The following is a 16,486-nucleotide window of genomic DNA, read 5'->3' as shown; positions in this document are numbered from 1 at the left end:
TTCACGATTTTGAGCTTGAGCTCTCCTGATTTTTTGAAGCCCTTCAAATTAATTAGTCTTTCCGTGCATCTGACATGTTCTTCCCTACTGTTTCCCCCCTCTCTGTATACATTTAGCAGATGGAGACTCATAAATTCATGGAAGGTGCTAGCTTGGGGACCATGGTGAAGTTTACTACTAGGATCAGATTTGGGTTTGTGCTCCCTAACCTACCAGTATAGTTTCGTTTGTCTGCGTTACATAGGAATTGGATACTGGGGAAAAAGAAAAAAAATCATTCGGTACAATATGGCCATTAAAGAACAAACAGGCTAATTGGGTTTAGTAGCCCAGGCAAGATACACCAAGGGATTCAGTCCACCAGAGCAGTAATCATTGATAAGTGCGACCCAAAATACTCTGTTTTTAGCAACGGCATGGCTCTGAACCCCACTTGATTTGTACAAGGATCCCTAAACTCATCCTCCAGCAAATTCCAAGTTCAATTAGTCTTCAAATATATGTTCTAGTTGTTTTTTTTTTTGTTTGTTTTGTCTTCCAGGTTCAAGTATTCGATTTCTTCAAGTTTAGTTTGGTTCGAATATGTTCTTGGATCAATTGTTCGAATTATTCATTTTTTTTTATGTATTAAATGGATTCATATGATAAGTAACTTTTACCTCCCCACATTTATGTGAGTGGATTTAAAAAATATAATTTTTTTTGTTTAAAATAATTCTTTTTTATATTTTTAGATTGTTATGATGTGTTAGAGTTAAAAATAAACTTTTTAAAAAAACATTAATTTAATATATTTTTAATAAAAAATACTTTAAAAATCAATCGTTATTACAATATTTGTGTAAAACTATCTTCTAGGTTCTCAAATTTTTAGGGCTCATAATTGGACAAGTGTTTTCCTCCAATACATTGAGGTGAATATATATTTTTTATAACAAAATTATAGCATGCATTAATATTGCATCATAAATAGACATTTCACTTCTCTATGATTTACAGCCATATAGTCACTGCTTTTTTAGCTTTTAATGTGTTATTTCAATAATAAATACAGTAATATCAATGGTTATGTGCTATATTTAATTTTATCAGTTACATTTGTTTTTAATTAATTATAGTGGTTATCTTTCCAATTATAATCCCCTCTTCCCCTATTCATAAATTTTATTGACCGTTTGAGAATGTGATGTGATATATTTGAAATTATATTTTACTTTAATTCTAATTTTAAAAATATTTAATTAATCAATATAAATTATAGTTTTGTATAAATTTTATTAAAAATTTTCTCGTTGAGCAAAACCTATAATTATAATTTTTTTTAAAGCACGTCTATAAAATCTATTAAAATGCCAAACGCCCACTTACAATCCTTTAAATGCTTATTAATTCTTCCGAAATTATTTTTCTTTTTTTATTTCAATACAAAATCATTTCATTCTCTTTATTGGTGTCCAAATAAAGTTTTGTCTCTCCATGAATGGTCATTATGTTTCTACTACAACAATGATTCATTTCTTTCTTCTATTTGAATATGTTATTTTTAAAGGGTATTTGAAAATGTAATAATAATTATAGTTTAAAGTGTTTTTAATTTATAAATATATATAAAAATATTATATTTTTTTATTTTTAAAAAATATTTTTAATATCAGTATATCAAAATAATTAGAAACTATAAAAAAAAATTTTAGATAAAAAAATTTAAAAATTTTAAAAAATACAATTCCAATTATGTTCTCAAGCACTATCTTAAATTGATGCTTGCATAATAAATTATGTGAGCAAATGAGTTATTCATTGTTGTTGTATTGTTTTTCTACTTCCTTTGATATGCAACTCTTGGACTTTCTTTCTTGTATTGCCACTGAATGAGTGAAATTAATGGTAAATTTGGAGGGAGCCAATAATATACCTTCCAATCATGATGTTTATTAGTAACCTATTCCTTGAAGAATAAATTCTTAATAAATGACCTTATATGTAGCTAAGTTTATTTTTTTTAAAATGATATTTTCTTATAATATATGAAGAGCATTGAAAATTATAGTTTTAAAACTCGGCTCGGCTGATGGGGTTGACCGGGACTGGAACCAGGCCGGGTTGAAAGAAAAAATAAGAGAAGAAAAAACCTGGTGTGACCCGACAACCCGGTTGAACTTGGATTAGAAAGCCAGATTGCAACCCGTTGAATTTTTTTTTTTTTTTACTAAAACGACATGTCGTTTTTATTTTTTTAAAAAAATAAACTTGGGTGACGCGGTGACCCGATCAAACCCTGAACCCAGACCCTTGGACCGGGCCGGGTCTAAAACCTATGTTGAAAATATACATTAATTTTGTTGCTTTTATGTATTATGATTAGCAACTAGTAAATTAGATTAGATTACTAAATATTAAATAATTCTCGATTTCATTCCAAACTAGTAAATTCCATCAATTTCATCTTAGAACTATTCAACATTAGAAAATATTGCTCTTCTAGAGCTACAACGTACGCAAAAAAAAGGAAGAAAAAAACATATTTGTTACACGGGGGACCAATTAGATTAGATTACTAATTAACAAAATAATAAAAGAAATCTTTATTTGTTTTCAGTCCCCCTGTAGCTTTTTAAATTTCACTTCCAGCCCACAACTTTATTATTTGTTTTATTATTCTATGGTTTCGGGAGAGTAATCGAATTCCAGTGAGAGAGAAAAGTTTTGGTAGGGGTTGATTTCAACCATGAAAAAAATTGATTTTGATGTCTAATAGCTCCTTTGGATGGTATTTTTTGGCTTTAAAATTTTCTAAAACATTAGATCCAATCTTGTGAATTTCTAGGTTTTTAGTTGAATTACTCGTGTTTTTAAAAAAATTAATTTTTTTATTTTGTCAAAAATTAAAATTTTTGATATATTTTGAATCGTTTTGATGTGCTGATCTCAAAATTAATTTTTAAAAAATAAAAAAAATATTATTTTGATGCATTTTAACATGAAAAACACTTTAAAAAACAACACAACCAGTGAACGGAGGAAGGGGGGCAGGCAGGGGCCCTGACGGGCCCTGCAAGGAAAATTTTCCCAGCCCCTCCTTGTATAAAATAATGGAAAATTTAACATTTTTAAACAATTTTATTTAATTTAGCTCCCCTTGATTTTTCTTTCTTGTTCCGCCCGTGACCACAACTACAATCAAAATTACATTCCTAAACAAGCTATTTATATGATGTTTTAAGGTAAAAATAATTGAAAAGTTGGTTTTAAAGCACAAAATTTATCTTGTTTTTCCAACCACTCCCCGAATTGTTTTAAAAAAATAAGAGGCGAAAAACATGTAAACAAAACAAAAAATAAGATGGCCAAGAGGAAACGGACAGGCCTGAGAGGCCCAGGCGCCTTAGCCTTTCCAGAAATTTGATTTGCAAGGAGGGGCTGTTGGATTGCGTTTGAAAGCGCTTTTCATAAGAATTTTTTTTTTAGTTTGGAAGTAATAATGTGCTGACACTTTAAAAAGCAACAGTAACCACACTCCCAAACACCCTCTAAGTAAAAACCATACCACCGTCACAGGCGGATGCTACCTCTCCAATCACCTCTTACAAGAAGAACAATTTCGTGATTGATGTCAGTTTTTGTGGAAGAGACATTGAATAGCCTGAAGAGAAGCCATACAAACAGGCCGTCGAAGAATTGTTAATTACAATCCTCAGGACAAATTTTCCTAAAAAAAAAAAAAGAGGTTAAGAATTGCAGCAACAACCTCTCGCTAGGTTTAATGTTGGAATGGAACTGGGATCGTTGAATCAAGGCATAGACTTAGAAAAAGAAAAGGGGTCCTTTTGTTAAGGAATTGGTTAGAAAATTTCGTTTTAATATATTATCTTATCAGAGATAGAAAATCTCATCATTTCAAATAACTTCATATAACAAAAAAAATCATTTGATATTCTGGATGAAAATAAGCATTTATTATCGAACAATATTGATTATCCAATAAGGTGGGATAATCTTTTAAAACGTTACATATTGATTTTATTTAAATAAAAAAAAAATATTATCAAACTATGTTATCACTGGTTTCCAGTTTTATTTTCTATCCATATACTTGGATTTATTTATTTATTATCTTGATTTATTTTTATATTCAAGAAATTTTAGGCCCACTCGTAACATAACTTGGAGAAATAACATAATATTTTCTAGATTTAGAACAAAATTGATACCATGATTTGGTTGTGGATGAAATCAAGAATCAAACGATTCTGATGTTAATTTTAGGCACGATCTTACATCGGATGAGTTATAAAATGGTGTTAGGCTTACAAGGATCGTCAAAGTCACAAAAGCATGAAGTGCCTTTCGTGGGAGTTGGGAAAAAACTATAAATTTAGTGGCCAAAGTGGACAACACCTCACCTGGATTGAGCCGACCATGAGCTGGTAGTGCAAAGATAAGGTTTTTTATTCTTCCATGGAATCCAATCTTTTATGCACCAGGTACTACCCAGAAACAAGAGGAAGAGAGAAAAGAAAAGGCCAAAAACAGTGAATAATGAATGGTTCATCCACTTGGAGAATCTTTTGGGCAACTCATCAGGGAGTTTCCTGGAAACCTGAGCGTTTCCTAAAAGTCATATGTACTTGACTATTTAAGGCGAAGCCAGAAAAGAATCCTGTTTGATTGATTGATGTTAGTATTGTCAACTAATCCCGGTCCCTGTAAACATTTTACTCTTTGAAAACCTAAATCCATGGATCTTCTCAGTCAGTTGCGGGGACAGATTGCTGATTTCTCAGCTTTTCTCTACCGAGAGGTCAGTGTATACATCTCTCTTTCTGTTTCGTTGGGTTTTTTAAAAGGATGGTTGGTTGTTCCTTTCTAAACATCCTGTCTGTTGATTCTATGGAGAGTGTTTCTGGGAAAATCATAATTAGGATACAAAAAAGAACTCATTTTTGTTGTTTTTAATTTCTTTAGAATACAAAATCGATTAAGCTTAAGCTTTGGTGGAATAAGCTTCTTGGGTGATATTTTGTTTTTTAAATAATGGGTGTTTTTGGTTTTGAGAAGGGTTTTGTGGACGATCAGTTTACTCAGTTGCAGAGGCTGCAAGATGAGAGCAGTCCTGGTTTTGTGGTGGAAGTGGTGTCTCTTTTCTTTGAAGATTGTGAGAAGCTCGTTAACAATATGGCCAAAGCTTTGTGAGTGTGTTGTCCCATAACCTTTATTGTCTTTAGTTTCTTGGATTTCTTGTATATCTACTAAGTTTGATTCCAAAATTGCTTATTTGGGTTATTTCTTGTACGTTCAGAGAACAGCAGATTGTAGATTTCAAGCAGGTAGATTCTCATGTTCATCAATTGAAGGGTAGTAGTTCTAGGTAACTTTCAAACTCATTTCCTGATTGGTGCTCTACTCATTTCTAGGATCGCATACAGATGTTTATTGAATCCATTTGCTGCAACAATGTTAGTGATAGTCTAATACATTCCCAGGGATTTTTCGAAACTTGTGTCACTTTTTTCTTTTATTATTTGTTTTGCTTACAGTATTCCTTTGTATGGTTAACAGCATTGGTGCAGCAAGAATTCAAAATGTCTGCATTGCCTTCAAGACTCACTGTGAAGGCCAAAACCGTGACGGGTAAGCTTCTCTTCACCCTTTTATTGCATGTCCTTCTAACGTTAGCCATTTGCGCTTGGAAGTTTCTCTATTATAAATCCCTAGACTAAGTATGCTGATTTATTGGAGATCATACAAGATTTAGGTCGAAAAAATCAAATTAAACTTTTTTCTTTAATTTAAATTTCACTCGATCATGATGGGTGGGTATCCTAGTCTGGTCCTCTCAATTGTTAATCTTAGATGGAAGCTAGGGGATGTAAACTGTTTTTTATTTATGCTAATTAATTGGTTTGATCTTATATGGCTTTTTATATAGAATGAAATTACATTATCAATCTGTCAAAATGTCTGAGCATCTGTGACTGGAGTTTGATTCACTGGTGTGATATTAATTGTTGGTGCAGGTGTGTGAGATGTCTCCAACAAGTGAATCATGAGTGCATTCAACTGAAGAACAATCTTCAAGCTTTATTCAAGGTAAGTTTAAGGTAGTTTTTAGTTTCCCAGGAGGTATTTGATAATCAAAGAAAGCATTCCCACCATCTATTTCATCCGTTTATATGCCAGAAAATAAGCTCATTGCTCTACGTGCCTTGAAAAAAACTTGCTTCATTTGATTTAACTTCCAGTTCCTGATCTTGTGCTGTAAAGAAGAATTGCGGGAAGAGTTTCCTTTACTATCTTGTTGTCTTTTTGGTGATCAAGAAACACAGCTTGCTTGTTCAACATCTGAATATCTTGTAATATCAGTGATTTTAGTATCTTAATGTTAGTATTCATTTTTACTCCCCTTTGTTGGACTTTGTAGCTGGAGCAGCAGATAGTCGCTGCTGGAGGATCAATTCCTGCGATGCAATAGGTATTGTTAAAACCCTACTTCCTTTTGACAGGAGCAGGAAGGTGCAAGGTTGATGCTTCAGATGTTCATTTTGTCTTAGACTTAGACTGAGTTCAAGCAGCTTTGACTTGAGAATTTGTGTGTGGAGTAGCTGTTAATGAGGATTCTACATCTGATGCTGCAAAGTGTATGTTTTGTTTGTTTTTCAGAGGTCTGAATTTGCATATATCTAACTAGAATGCTAGTCTTCTTATTGTCTACAGGCACATCATGCTTTAGAAAATCAGTGGAAGCCATCGAATGCAATGTAGAAGATGAATTTCTATACAGAAATAATATTTCCTTCGAAAAACTATCCTTTCATAATTGAAATGTTGTTAGAAACTATGTTTTATATATATTAGGTTATATATCTATGTTATCTCGGGTTGATTTAAATTGGTTTTTTTCATTTAATTTTATTTTCTTAAGTTTTTTTCTCTAAGTTATCATGGTTTACTATCATTATTATTTATTTTTTTAGTTAAAACGTAATTACATTACCTAAACATTGATTTTTACAGGAAAAGGCATGCCCGAGTCCATGCTAATGTTAATTAGAAGTCCAGTAATAATAATTCTATAGAAGGCAGGAGCGCAAATTCTCCAAAACATGGGCGATAATGCAAAGAACAATTGGATTCTCGAACCCATGTTAGGTTAACAAATTGTTCTTCACCAGTTTGGTTGTTGTATCTGTAGGCAGGGAGTCGTCCTCTGAATTCTGCTCGCACGATTTCTGGTGATAATGCTCTTTTTCCGGTGAAGTACTTGGTCGTCTCCCAGCTAAAATTCATATGTCAGTCGAGTCCCCCAAAACAAAAATCTCAATTGGATCCCCTATTCATGATAAATATTACCAACGAAACCACTCCTTCCATGCACGTCCATATCTAGATATCTACTGTTACAGAAGTTCTGCTGAAAGGGCATGCCTTTTTGTCATCAAGATCATAGAGAAAATCATGAAATACCTGACTTTATTTTTAACACTATTAAAATCCGTAATTTGTAAAGTTTTTTTTCACTGTTCCAAGTTTAATTGAAGAAAATTATTTATAAAGTTCGTGATTTCAAGAAAATTAGATGAAAATCAATTCTCATCCCAGTTAACTAAAAAATGTGTATTTTATATTTTGAGAAAAGAAACTAATGATAAGATTTTTTGTTTAAAATATCTTTGATGTGTGTTACCAATTTGAATTTTTAGAGATAATTTCAATTCCAGTTGCATTAAATGATATGAAGTTTATTTTTATCTATTGACCACTTTGAAAAGCCTAACATTTATATTTTTAAATCAAATGGACATATCTAGTTATAGAAAGAGATTTAGTTGTGCTAAACAATATTCTTGATGAAAAATAAATATAATTTTTTATCTAAAGATCAGTCCAAATTATTTTAGAAAATTCTGGATGGCCCGATTTTATAATGTTTTGGTTCGTTATGACTAGTTAATGTCGGGAAGTCCTTCAAATTAGATTAAGAAGTTGTTATTTTTGTCTATTTTATTATTTTTTGATTTAATTTTGAATCTTGAACTCAATTAGTATTTTTATTTATTTTCAAGGATAGCACTACTATTAACGGTAAAACCCTTAAAAAATTTAAAAAAAAAATCCAGCAGATATCCTAGTTATACTATTTCTATAAATGCAACCACCTAATACCAAGCTAGAACCAAAAAAAATAAATTCCCAGTTATACTTGTAAAATATTTTTGATGATGGTGCTGTTTTTTTTATAAATAAAAACTAAAAAAAGTAGCTGAAATTATACAGACACCTGTCATCGTGTGTGTTACAATGATTTTTTCCAGCGACTCAATTGATATCGAGGGGCAAACACGTCCTTTGAGTTTCTTCTCAATTACTGGAAAATCTTTATCATATGCATCACATATCTATAGAGTATAGCTGGAGGACCAGGGCCAAGCAATCACTTGCCAGATCCAAGTGGGAATTGGAAAGTCACAGATGACTATCTTTAGCTTCTAGTCGAGGGAGTAAAATCAATTATGTTAATTTTAAAAAATTAATTGAGATATATATAAATTAATCATAAAAAAATATTTGACTGTATTCATTTCTTTCAAAAACATGATCCTCGGTCATTTTAGATGGTATTTAAAAATATAATAATCGTTGGTTTACAAAATATGTTTTAATCAAAAATCTATCAAAATAATAATGTTTTCAAGAGAAGATCATCATTCCTCTGGCAAGGAGTGAAAATTGGAATTCTCAACCTCTTTAAAGCGGTGACTTTGGGTGGTTGTAGCTCGTTTTGCAGGCAAAGGAAAGACATATATGGATGTGGGAGTTGATTGTTCTTTATGTGCCTTTGCGTAGAATATATATATATATATATATATATATATAAGAGATCAGTGGTGATGCCTTGAAGCCCCGATGATGCCCATCCTCATCAATGAAGGAACGAATCATTGTCTCCTACATACGCTGGAGATCACCTCTTAAAGATTCAGGCCCGTAAGTTTAATCACATCGTTTATTCTGTTAGGCTTTGATTATTAAAACCTTTGATATCATGTTAAAGAATCAATTCAATTCAAAAATTTAAATTGTTAGGTAAATTATAAAAAAGATATGATTTATATTATTCTTTAACACTACCTACCATCATTTCCTCTTTGAATTTTGCTAGTGCTGGATGCATTCGGCATCGAGATAGTCCAGCATTCATGGACACCAAGGAACACGTACAGTTGATGATCAAACACGTAAAAAAGACATGGAAGGGAAGAAGAAGGGCAGGGAAGAAGAAGGGCACGAGAGTTGCGTAGCTGGAGGACAAAGACAGCGCAGCCCAGGACACGTAACCCTAGCATACTGGCAGTGGAAGCAAGATGTAAATCCAAAAGCTAACTCCTCAAGCCTCCATAATGGGAAATGCCAAACAAATGCATATGATTACAGAGGAGTGGGTATTTTGGGTAGTTGGGTTTGGTGCCATCGCCCTCACGCATCCCCGTGCAAATTTAACACTGTGGACCCCGTTGTGAGAGGCTCGGGTCGCTGGGCTGCCTGGACGTGCCCTAGCTACTTCGGTACACTTTGCTTGTTTTTTAGGCATAACGAGAGAGAGTAATGATAAGTAATAACGATAATGGCACGGAGGAGCTAGCTACTAAGGATTGATAAATCATAAAATCTTTGTAGGAGTCGGGTACCATGTTCTCTTGGATGCGTTTTGATTTCAGTTTTTTTATAAAAAAAACACTATGAGAGGTTATTATTTTTAATTTTATCATTTCAAAATATATTAGTTTTGAATTAAATTTTATAATTTATTTTTAGTAAGGTTTTTTAAAAATATCTTGATATAAAATTGATGTTTTATTTTATAAAAAAAAATTAGTCTTGTTGCTTCTGAAAAAAAAAATCAGAGATTAAATCTAATAAAAAAATAATAGAGGGCTTTTCTAGGTTTATTGTTCAAAGACATGCCTTTTGACAAATTTTTGCCTAAATATTTGTATTGATTTTATTTTTGATCCATTTAGTTTAACAATTTAAAGTTTTGATCTTAAATTTTATTTTATTTACATTTAAATCCTTGACTTAGAGAGAGGAGAGAGATTCATTAAAAAATATTGATGAAAAGTTATCAAAAGTCAACATTCCGCTCACCAAAAAAAAAAAAAATGTTCTTAGCTACTCTCGATCTACTTTTCTTTTTATTGTTTATATAATTAAAGCTGAAAAAAAACAGTCTGAACTACCAGTAAGCTTTCATTTTAAAAAAATGCAAGCTCATTACCATCAAGATTTGCTTTTTTTTTAATAGTTATAATGTGATCGTCCAAAATATCTCTCTCTCTTTCTTTTTTTGCAGTGACTTTTTCTCTAATTTCTTAGAATTCATGGACTAAAACATACTGGAAATAAAATTTAAGAACTGAAACATGAAAAATATAAAACGTCAAGGAGCAAATTAAAAGAAATGAAAACTCCACGGATCAAAATGAAAATCTGCCTGGCACGGTTACTCTTTGATACGATCCACAGTGTCTATCGGTGTAGAGAAAGGCCTTCCTCTATTAATATATTTTACAACTATAATCATAGTTATATAGTAATAATAAACTTGATAGCGATTATCTCTGCATTAATTATATTCCTCGCGAGGACTCCTTCCAAGCTCTTTTCTCTTTTTGAGTTGTGGATTGAGTTCTTCCTAGCTTCATCTACAGTTGTCAATGTCATTTACACCACTAGATGTATGCCATTAGTTTTGTGACTTTTGTCAGTTGCCCCACCTTTTCTTTTTCTTTATTCTTTTTTCTTTTTTTTTCCTGCCTTTCTAGGACGACTTTACCATTAATCGCCAGAAGAAAACAGAAATCTTGTTCGACCAGTTTTAATTTCTTGAACAAGAAAGGACAAATTATTCTCAAAATTAAATCAATCATAATATCCATCCATGTACTGCGTGTCGGAATGTGAGCAGCTATCTTTTAAAGTATTATTTATTGAAAAATATATTAAAATAATATTTTATTATTATTTAAAAATTATTTTATATTAACACACTAGAATAATAAAAAAATATATTAAAAAGGATATGATACAATAAAGGAATACACCACGGTGATGTAGCCGTGAAGACAATATTCTTTTTTTACAGTACATATTTTATCACCAGCTTGTTCTGGGCCGTGCTTTTAATTTGATCGATGCAGCATTTAATTAATATGGTTTTTCATGGAATGATGTGCTCCTCTCTCTTTCTCCCTTCGGCTCCAAGGCTGTCTATTTTAAAAGTATTTTTAAAAAAAATTATTTTTTATTAATTTTAAATTAATATGTTTTTAATGTTTTTATATTTTAATGTGATGATGTCAAAAATAATATTTAAAAAATAAAAAAATATTATTAATATGTATTTTGATATAAAAATTTATTTAAAATAACCATAACCACATTGCAAAAAAACAAGAATTTTAACCTAGAAAAGATGAAAGTCTTGTAAGTGTTAGCAGTACTTGACGAGGGAGCGTGTATGGAAGAAGCAACAAATTAAAGACTATATAAAAAAAAAAAAGAATTAAGGCTGAGATTTATGTCTTAATTTTGATTGAAAATGCTCAATTTAGATCCAGTCCCTTGATAAAAAGAAATTAGATAAGTTACTAGATAAGGCTTGTCCCATTCAGATCATTATGTAATTTAATGCTATTGGTTCGTAAGTTTGCCTCTTTTATGGACCGATTAATTTTGATATATTTTTAAAAATAATTGTCACTGTATTTTAAAAAATATATAATTGTTGTCTATGGGATTTTTTTTTTAGCTAAAAATGGGTGGTGGAAGCAAGCAAAATAGGGAGTATGTCAATCTTAAAGTCAGACTTACTTATATGGTCGGTTTATTTCAAAAATATTTTTGAAAAAATTTAAATTTTATTTATTTATTTTAAATTAATATTTTTTAATGTTTTTACATGATTTTGATGTGCTGATATCAAAAATAATTTTTAAAAAATAAAATATATATATTTTAATATATTTCTAAATAAAAATATATTTTAAAAAATAATTTTAACCACACACAAAATAAATGCAAAACATAAGACAGGATAAATCTGTGGACTCTGTAGCAACAATTACAGATGAGTCGGTTATATTATCAATTTTTTTCATAATGATCTTGAAAGAATTCCAAAATCAGTGATCAGACCACTTAAATCTCCTCTCTCTCTCTCTTTTTTTTCTCTTTTTTTTTAAGTTCAATTTAATTGTTGTCTTGTCGAGTATCATTCCCTTTAAGTTTGTTTTATATTAAGGCAGTGTTTGGTCGGACTATGCAACCATAATTTCACCAGATTTTAAATTTTAAATTTTTTTTATATTCTTAATTATTTTAATACATTGATATTAAAAATAATTGTGAATTCTTAAATACTCCTTCAGCATTATCTTAATTTTATAATAAAAGATTGTATACTGTATCAAAAGTAAAAAAGATTGCTGTACTGTCTCAAAAGTGAAAAGATTGTTGTTAAACGAAGTTAGCTTTGGCCCCAGGGGAAGAAAACATCTATATATAAAGAAAAAAGTTGGTTAGCTTCTATTTTATGAATAGAATCATCAATTTTAAAGATTAAAATGAGTTAATTTATTTATTTTAATTTTATCTCAATCTTAGTCATAAAGTTTGTAAGTTGCTAAATTTAAAAGGTTTTTTTTTTGTTGTTTCTAAAATTATATATTTTTTTATAATTTTACCATTTAATATTGAATTATTTGATAATTATATGGTTTTAAGTATGTTTTTTTATTTTATTTTTATTTTTATTTTTTTTATAATATTTTTTAAATATATTTTTTAAACAAAAAATATTTTTTAAAAAAATTCTTAAACACCCTTTAGCGTGTCTCTTAATCTTCTAATAAAAGATTGTCTACAGTCTCAAAAGTAAAAAAGATTGTTGTACCGTCTCAAAAGTAAAAAGATTGTTGTTGTACGAAGTTGGCTTCGGCCCTAAGGTAAGAAAACATCTCTTGATATCACACACACACACATGTATAGATACACACACTTAAATATGTTTCACAGTGTAATAATGATTGTTTTTTAAATAATTTTTCACGTTGAAATATATGTTAATAATATTTTTTTATTTTTTTTTAAAAATTATTTTTGAATATCAGTATATCAAAACGATCCAAAAAATACAAACCGCATTAAATTTTAACAAAAAAAAAACTTTTGAATTTTTTTAGGAATGCGGTTGAAACCGCGTTCCCAAACACTACTTAATAGACAACCTTTTACGGTTCTGTAAAGTCTAAAAATATATTTTAAACTATTAATATTAAATCTTTTGTATTTTAGATTATGTAGCGTCTAAGTTTGATTAGTTTTTAGTTGATATTGATTTCTTTATTTTGTCTTATGAATTTTATAAGTGCTATTTAAATTGTAATCTATGAATATATATTAACATTCTATTTTTTGTCTTCTTTTCTCGGTTTTCTATACAGTGGAGTTTTGAAAGGGGGCTTCTAATCCATAGACCATGCAGAGAGTTCATATATAACTGAAATGATACCACTTAAAAAAAAAAAAAAAAAAAAAAAAAAAAACAGCGAACGTGTTTATAACAATGCCTCAAAAAATATAACGCAGAAAGGAAAGGCGTTGTCACGAATAACCAGACGTGGTATTTTGCAATACTTATATAATCGGACCGTAATAATAATAATAATAATAATAATAATTGGAAAAAAGAAAAAAGAAAAAAGAAAGAAGGTAGAAGGTCAACTGTTGCGTCTTCTAAAATGTCATGTGACGGCGCAGCCGATGAGGTGTAGCATGTAGTTCAGTTCGCAGTTGTTTGGTGACAGTGAGCTCTTTTTTTGCTCCCACCTCTTCTCTCTCTCTTACCCCATGGGACTCCGCACCACATCTTCTTGAATTTAATTGGTTTTTAGTTTGTATTTATTTTAATTTTAGTTTTTTTTATTATTTGTATTGATTTTTAAAGTTTTTTTAATTTTATCTTTTAATATTTTATTTTATTTTATTTTTTCTATTCAATTTGGTATTTATTTCTTTGATTGTTATTTTTTTATTATGGATTTTTTTTCAATATTATTTCTCAGTGTTTTATTTTATTTTATTTTTTTATTTGATTTTGGTCTTTATTATTTTAATTTTTTTTTTTTTCTTAATTTATTTATTTTTTCAATTTAATCTCTAATTTTTTTATTAGATTTTTTTTTATTATTTTAATTATTATTTTTATTTTTTTTATAAATAAGAATTTTGCTTCGTTATGTTTTTATATTTTCATCTGCAGGTTAATCGCACTGTCAAAAGTAAAAAGATTGTTGTTGTACGAAGTTGGCTTTGGTAAAAAGTTTGTTTGTATTTTACAAGGTAAGTTCCTAGTTTATGAACAGAATCGTCGGTTTGAAAGATTGAATTTTTTTTTAATTGATCATTTTGATTTTATCTTAAATTTATGTTTACAGTCACAAAGTTTGCAAGTTCATCTAGATTAAAAGGTTTTTTTTATTATTTTTTTACAATTAAAAAAATTGAAATTTATTTTTCCATTATATTTTTATTTTTTAAAAATTATTTTTTTCAAGTTCATCTTGGAGTTGTTTGATAATCCAGGTGGTTTTAAGTATGTTTTATATATATATATATATATATCACTGTTATTTTTTTTGTTGTTGTTCTATTTTTTATTTATATTATTTAAATATTTTAAAGGTTAACGCGAGTTAATTTTGTTTTAATTGATTATTTTGATTTTATCTCAATCTTATGTTCATGATCATAAAGTTTGCAAGTTCACCTAATTTAAAGGGGTATTTTTTTTGTTGTTTTTAAAATTATTATTTTTTATAATTTTACCCTTCAACATTAAATTGCTTGATAATCTAGATGGTTTTAAGTATATTTTTTTTTAGTTTATATTATTTAAATTATAAATCGAATCAATAAATCGATTCTTTGATTTTTTATCCAAACATTCCTTTTTTACATCGAAAAAAACATTATCCAGCCTATGTCAGAGCGCGGGCACCAAATCTAATTCAAACTAAAAAAAATTAAGAAAGATAACCCACCTACCTGTTTATTCAAGTGAACATCTCTAGAAGTTAGTACGCACTACACCGTAAGGTCAAATGATTTTTTTTTTTTAGCTTTAAAACAATTATAAAGGCTTTAGGATGTGATATTTAGATGCATGCTTGATGAAATACTTTTGAAATATCTAGATTATAATATATTATGTTAAAAAATATAGAGATAATAACATGCTGATTCAATTCAGATCAAATTATGATTAACTCATGTAAAATTTATGTTCTAGAACATTAGATCGTGATAAACATATAAAACCCAAACTTAAAACAAAATAGAAAGTTTAGTTTTAATCAATTAAATATTAAAGCCTGAAAATAAATAAATAAAACATTCAATTAAAAAAGAAATAAAAAAAGTTATATTCAAGTAAATTAAAATATCATGAGCATTACATGCATGTATTTTACCATTTGATTTAATTTAGTTAAAAACCAAAGCATGAACTTTGAAAAAAGAAAAAAGAAAACAAATGAACCTGGATTTAATTTCGTTATAAGTCTCGCATGCACTGTTTAAACAGGACAGGATGATTTACTCGTTGACACATTTCATGTGTGCGCCAATTGTTTTTTTTCAAGAGCAATTAAATAATTATACTATGAAATTTTTTTTAAAAAAACCAAGTGGTTTCTTATAAATTCTAAAATAATTAATAAATCTTGAGAAAACATCCAATTATATGTGATAAAGGTCTGTTTTTTTTGTGTTTTAAGTACTTTTAAAAAAATTTAAAATTTTTTATTAATTTAAAATTAATATATTTTTAGTGTTTTCAAATTATTTTGATGTACTGATATTAAAAATAATTTTTAAAAATTAAAAAATTATTATTAATATATATTTTTTATTAAAAAATTATTTAAAAAACAATCATAAATATACTCTAAAATAGCTTTAGTGAAGTGGAATTAGTATTTTCCCACAGCTTTTAGTTTTTATTAATTACTTGAGAATAGAATGGAGTCCATGGCATACAAAAGGACAAGCAGATGATGGACATCTGACAGCTGGCAGCCACCTCCTCACGCAAGCCACGCTTGTTCCTGGTTCTTTAGAGGGCACCTTCGTTTTATTTACATCCGCAAGTCCCGGATGACGTGTCAACTGGTCCAAATCGGTGAGATTAATTGCATGCCACCCCTGTTCATCTAACCTAAAAGGCATTCACTTGCTCGCTTCTTTTCTTTTCTTTTCCTGGATGGATCAACCTCTCTGTCACGTGATATCCATCCGAACTACCCTTTTCCGAACCTGGTGACTTCGTCTCCCCATGTAGGCTCGGACAGCCGTTTAAACCCGAGCCTAAACCCCATAAAAAAACAAAAAAACAACAACATTAACTAAAATAAGAGACAATTATTAA

At 29.4% G+C, this 16,486-nt stretch overlaps 1 protein-coding gene across 1 annotated transcript; it reads left to right on the top strand.

Annotated features, from left to right (window-relative positions):
* The first annotated feature begins 4,195 nt into the window (after positions 1 to 4,195).
* Positions 4,196 to 6,907, top strand: LOC118041411 (histidine-containing phosphotransfer protein 5). The gene is made up of 6 exons (XM_035048730.2): positions 4,196 to 4,801; positions 5,059 to 5,189; positions 5,300 to 5,368; positions 5,560 to 5,631; positions 6,018 to 6,090; positions 6,422 to 6,907. Exons 1-6 carry the CDS (start codon positions 4,739 to 4,741, stop codon positions 6,470 to 6,472), a joined length of 459 nt encoding a protein of 152 aa, XP_034904621.1. The 5' UTR covers positions 4,196 to 4,738; the 3' UTR covers positions 6,473 to 6,907.
* Positions 6,908 to 16,486: the final 9,579 nt, after the last annotated feature.

The sequence above is a fragment of the Populus alba genome, chromosome 14 (assembly GCF_005239225.2).
Source record: "Populus alba chromosome 14, ASM523922v2, whole genome shotgun sequence".
NCBI classification, from domain to species: Eukaryota; Viridiplantae; Streptophyta; class Magnoliopsida; order Malpighiales; family Salicaceae; genus Populus; species Populus alba.
This window is presented reverse-complemented; position numbering and strand designations above follow the sequence as displayed.

Bases quoted from the DNA above. Each gene is read 5' to 3' on its own strand.
- LOC118041411 (XM_035048730.2), top strand. From the start codon at position 4,739: ATGGATCTTCTCAGTCAGTTGCGGGGACAGATTGCTGATTTCTCAGCT. The intron at 4,802-5,058 runs GTCAGTGTATAC...GGTTTTGAGAAG, and splicing joins CAGCTTTTCTCTACCGAGAG to GGTTTTGTGGACGATCAGTT. The intron at 5,369-5,559 runs GTAACTTTCAAA...TATGGTTAACAG, and splicing joins TTGAAGGGTAGTAGTTCTAG to CATTGGTGCAGCAAGAATTC.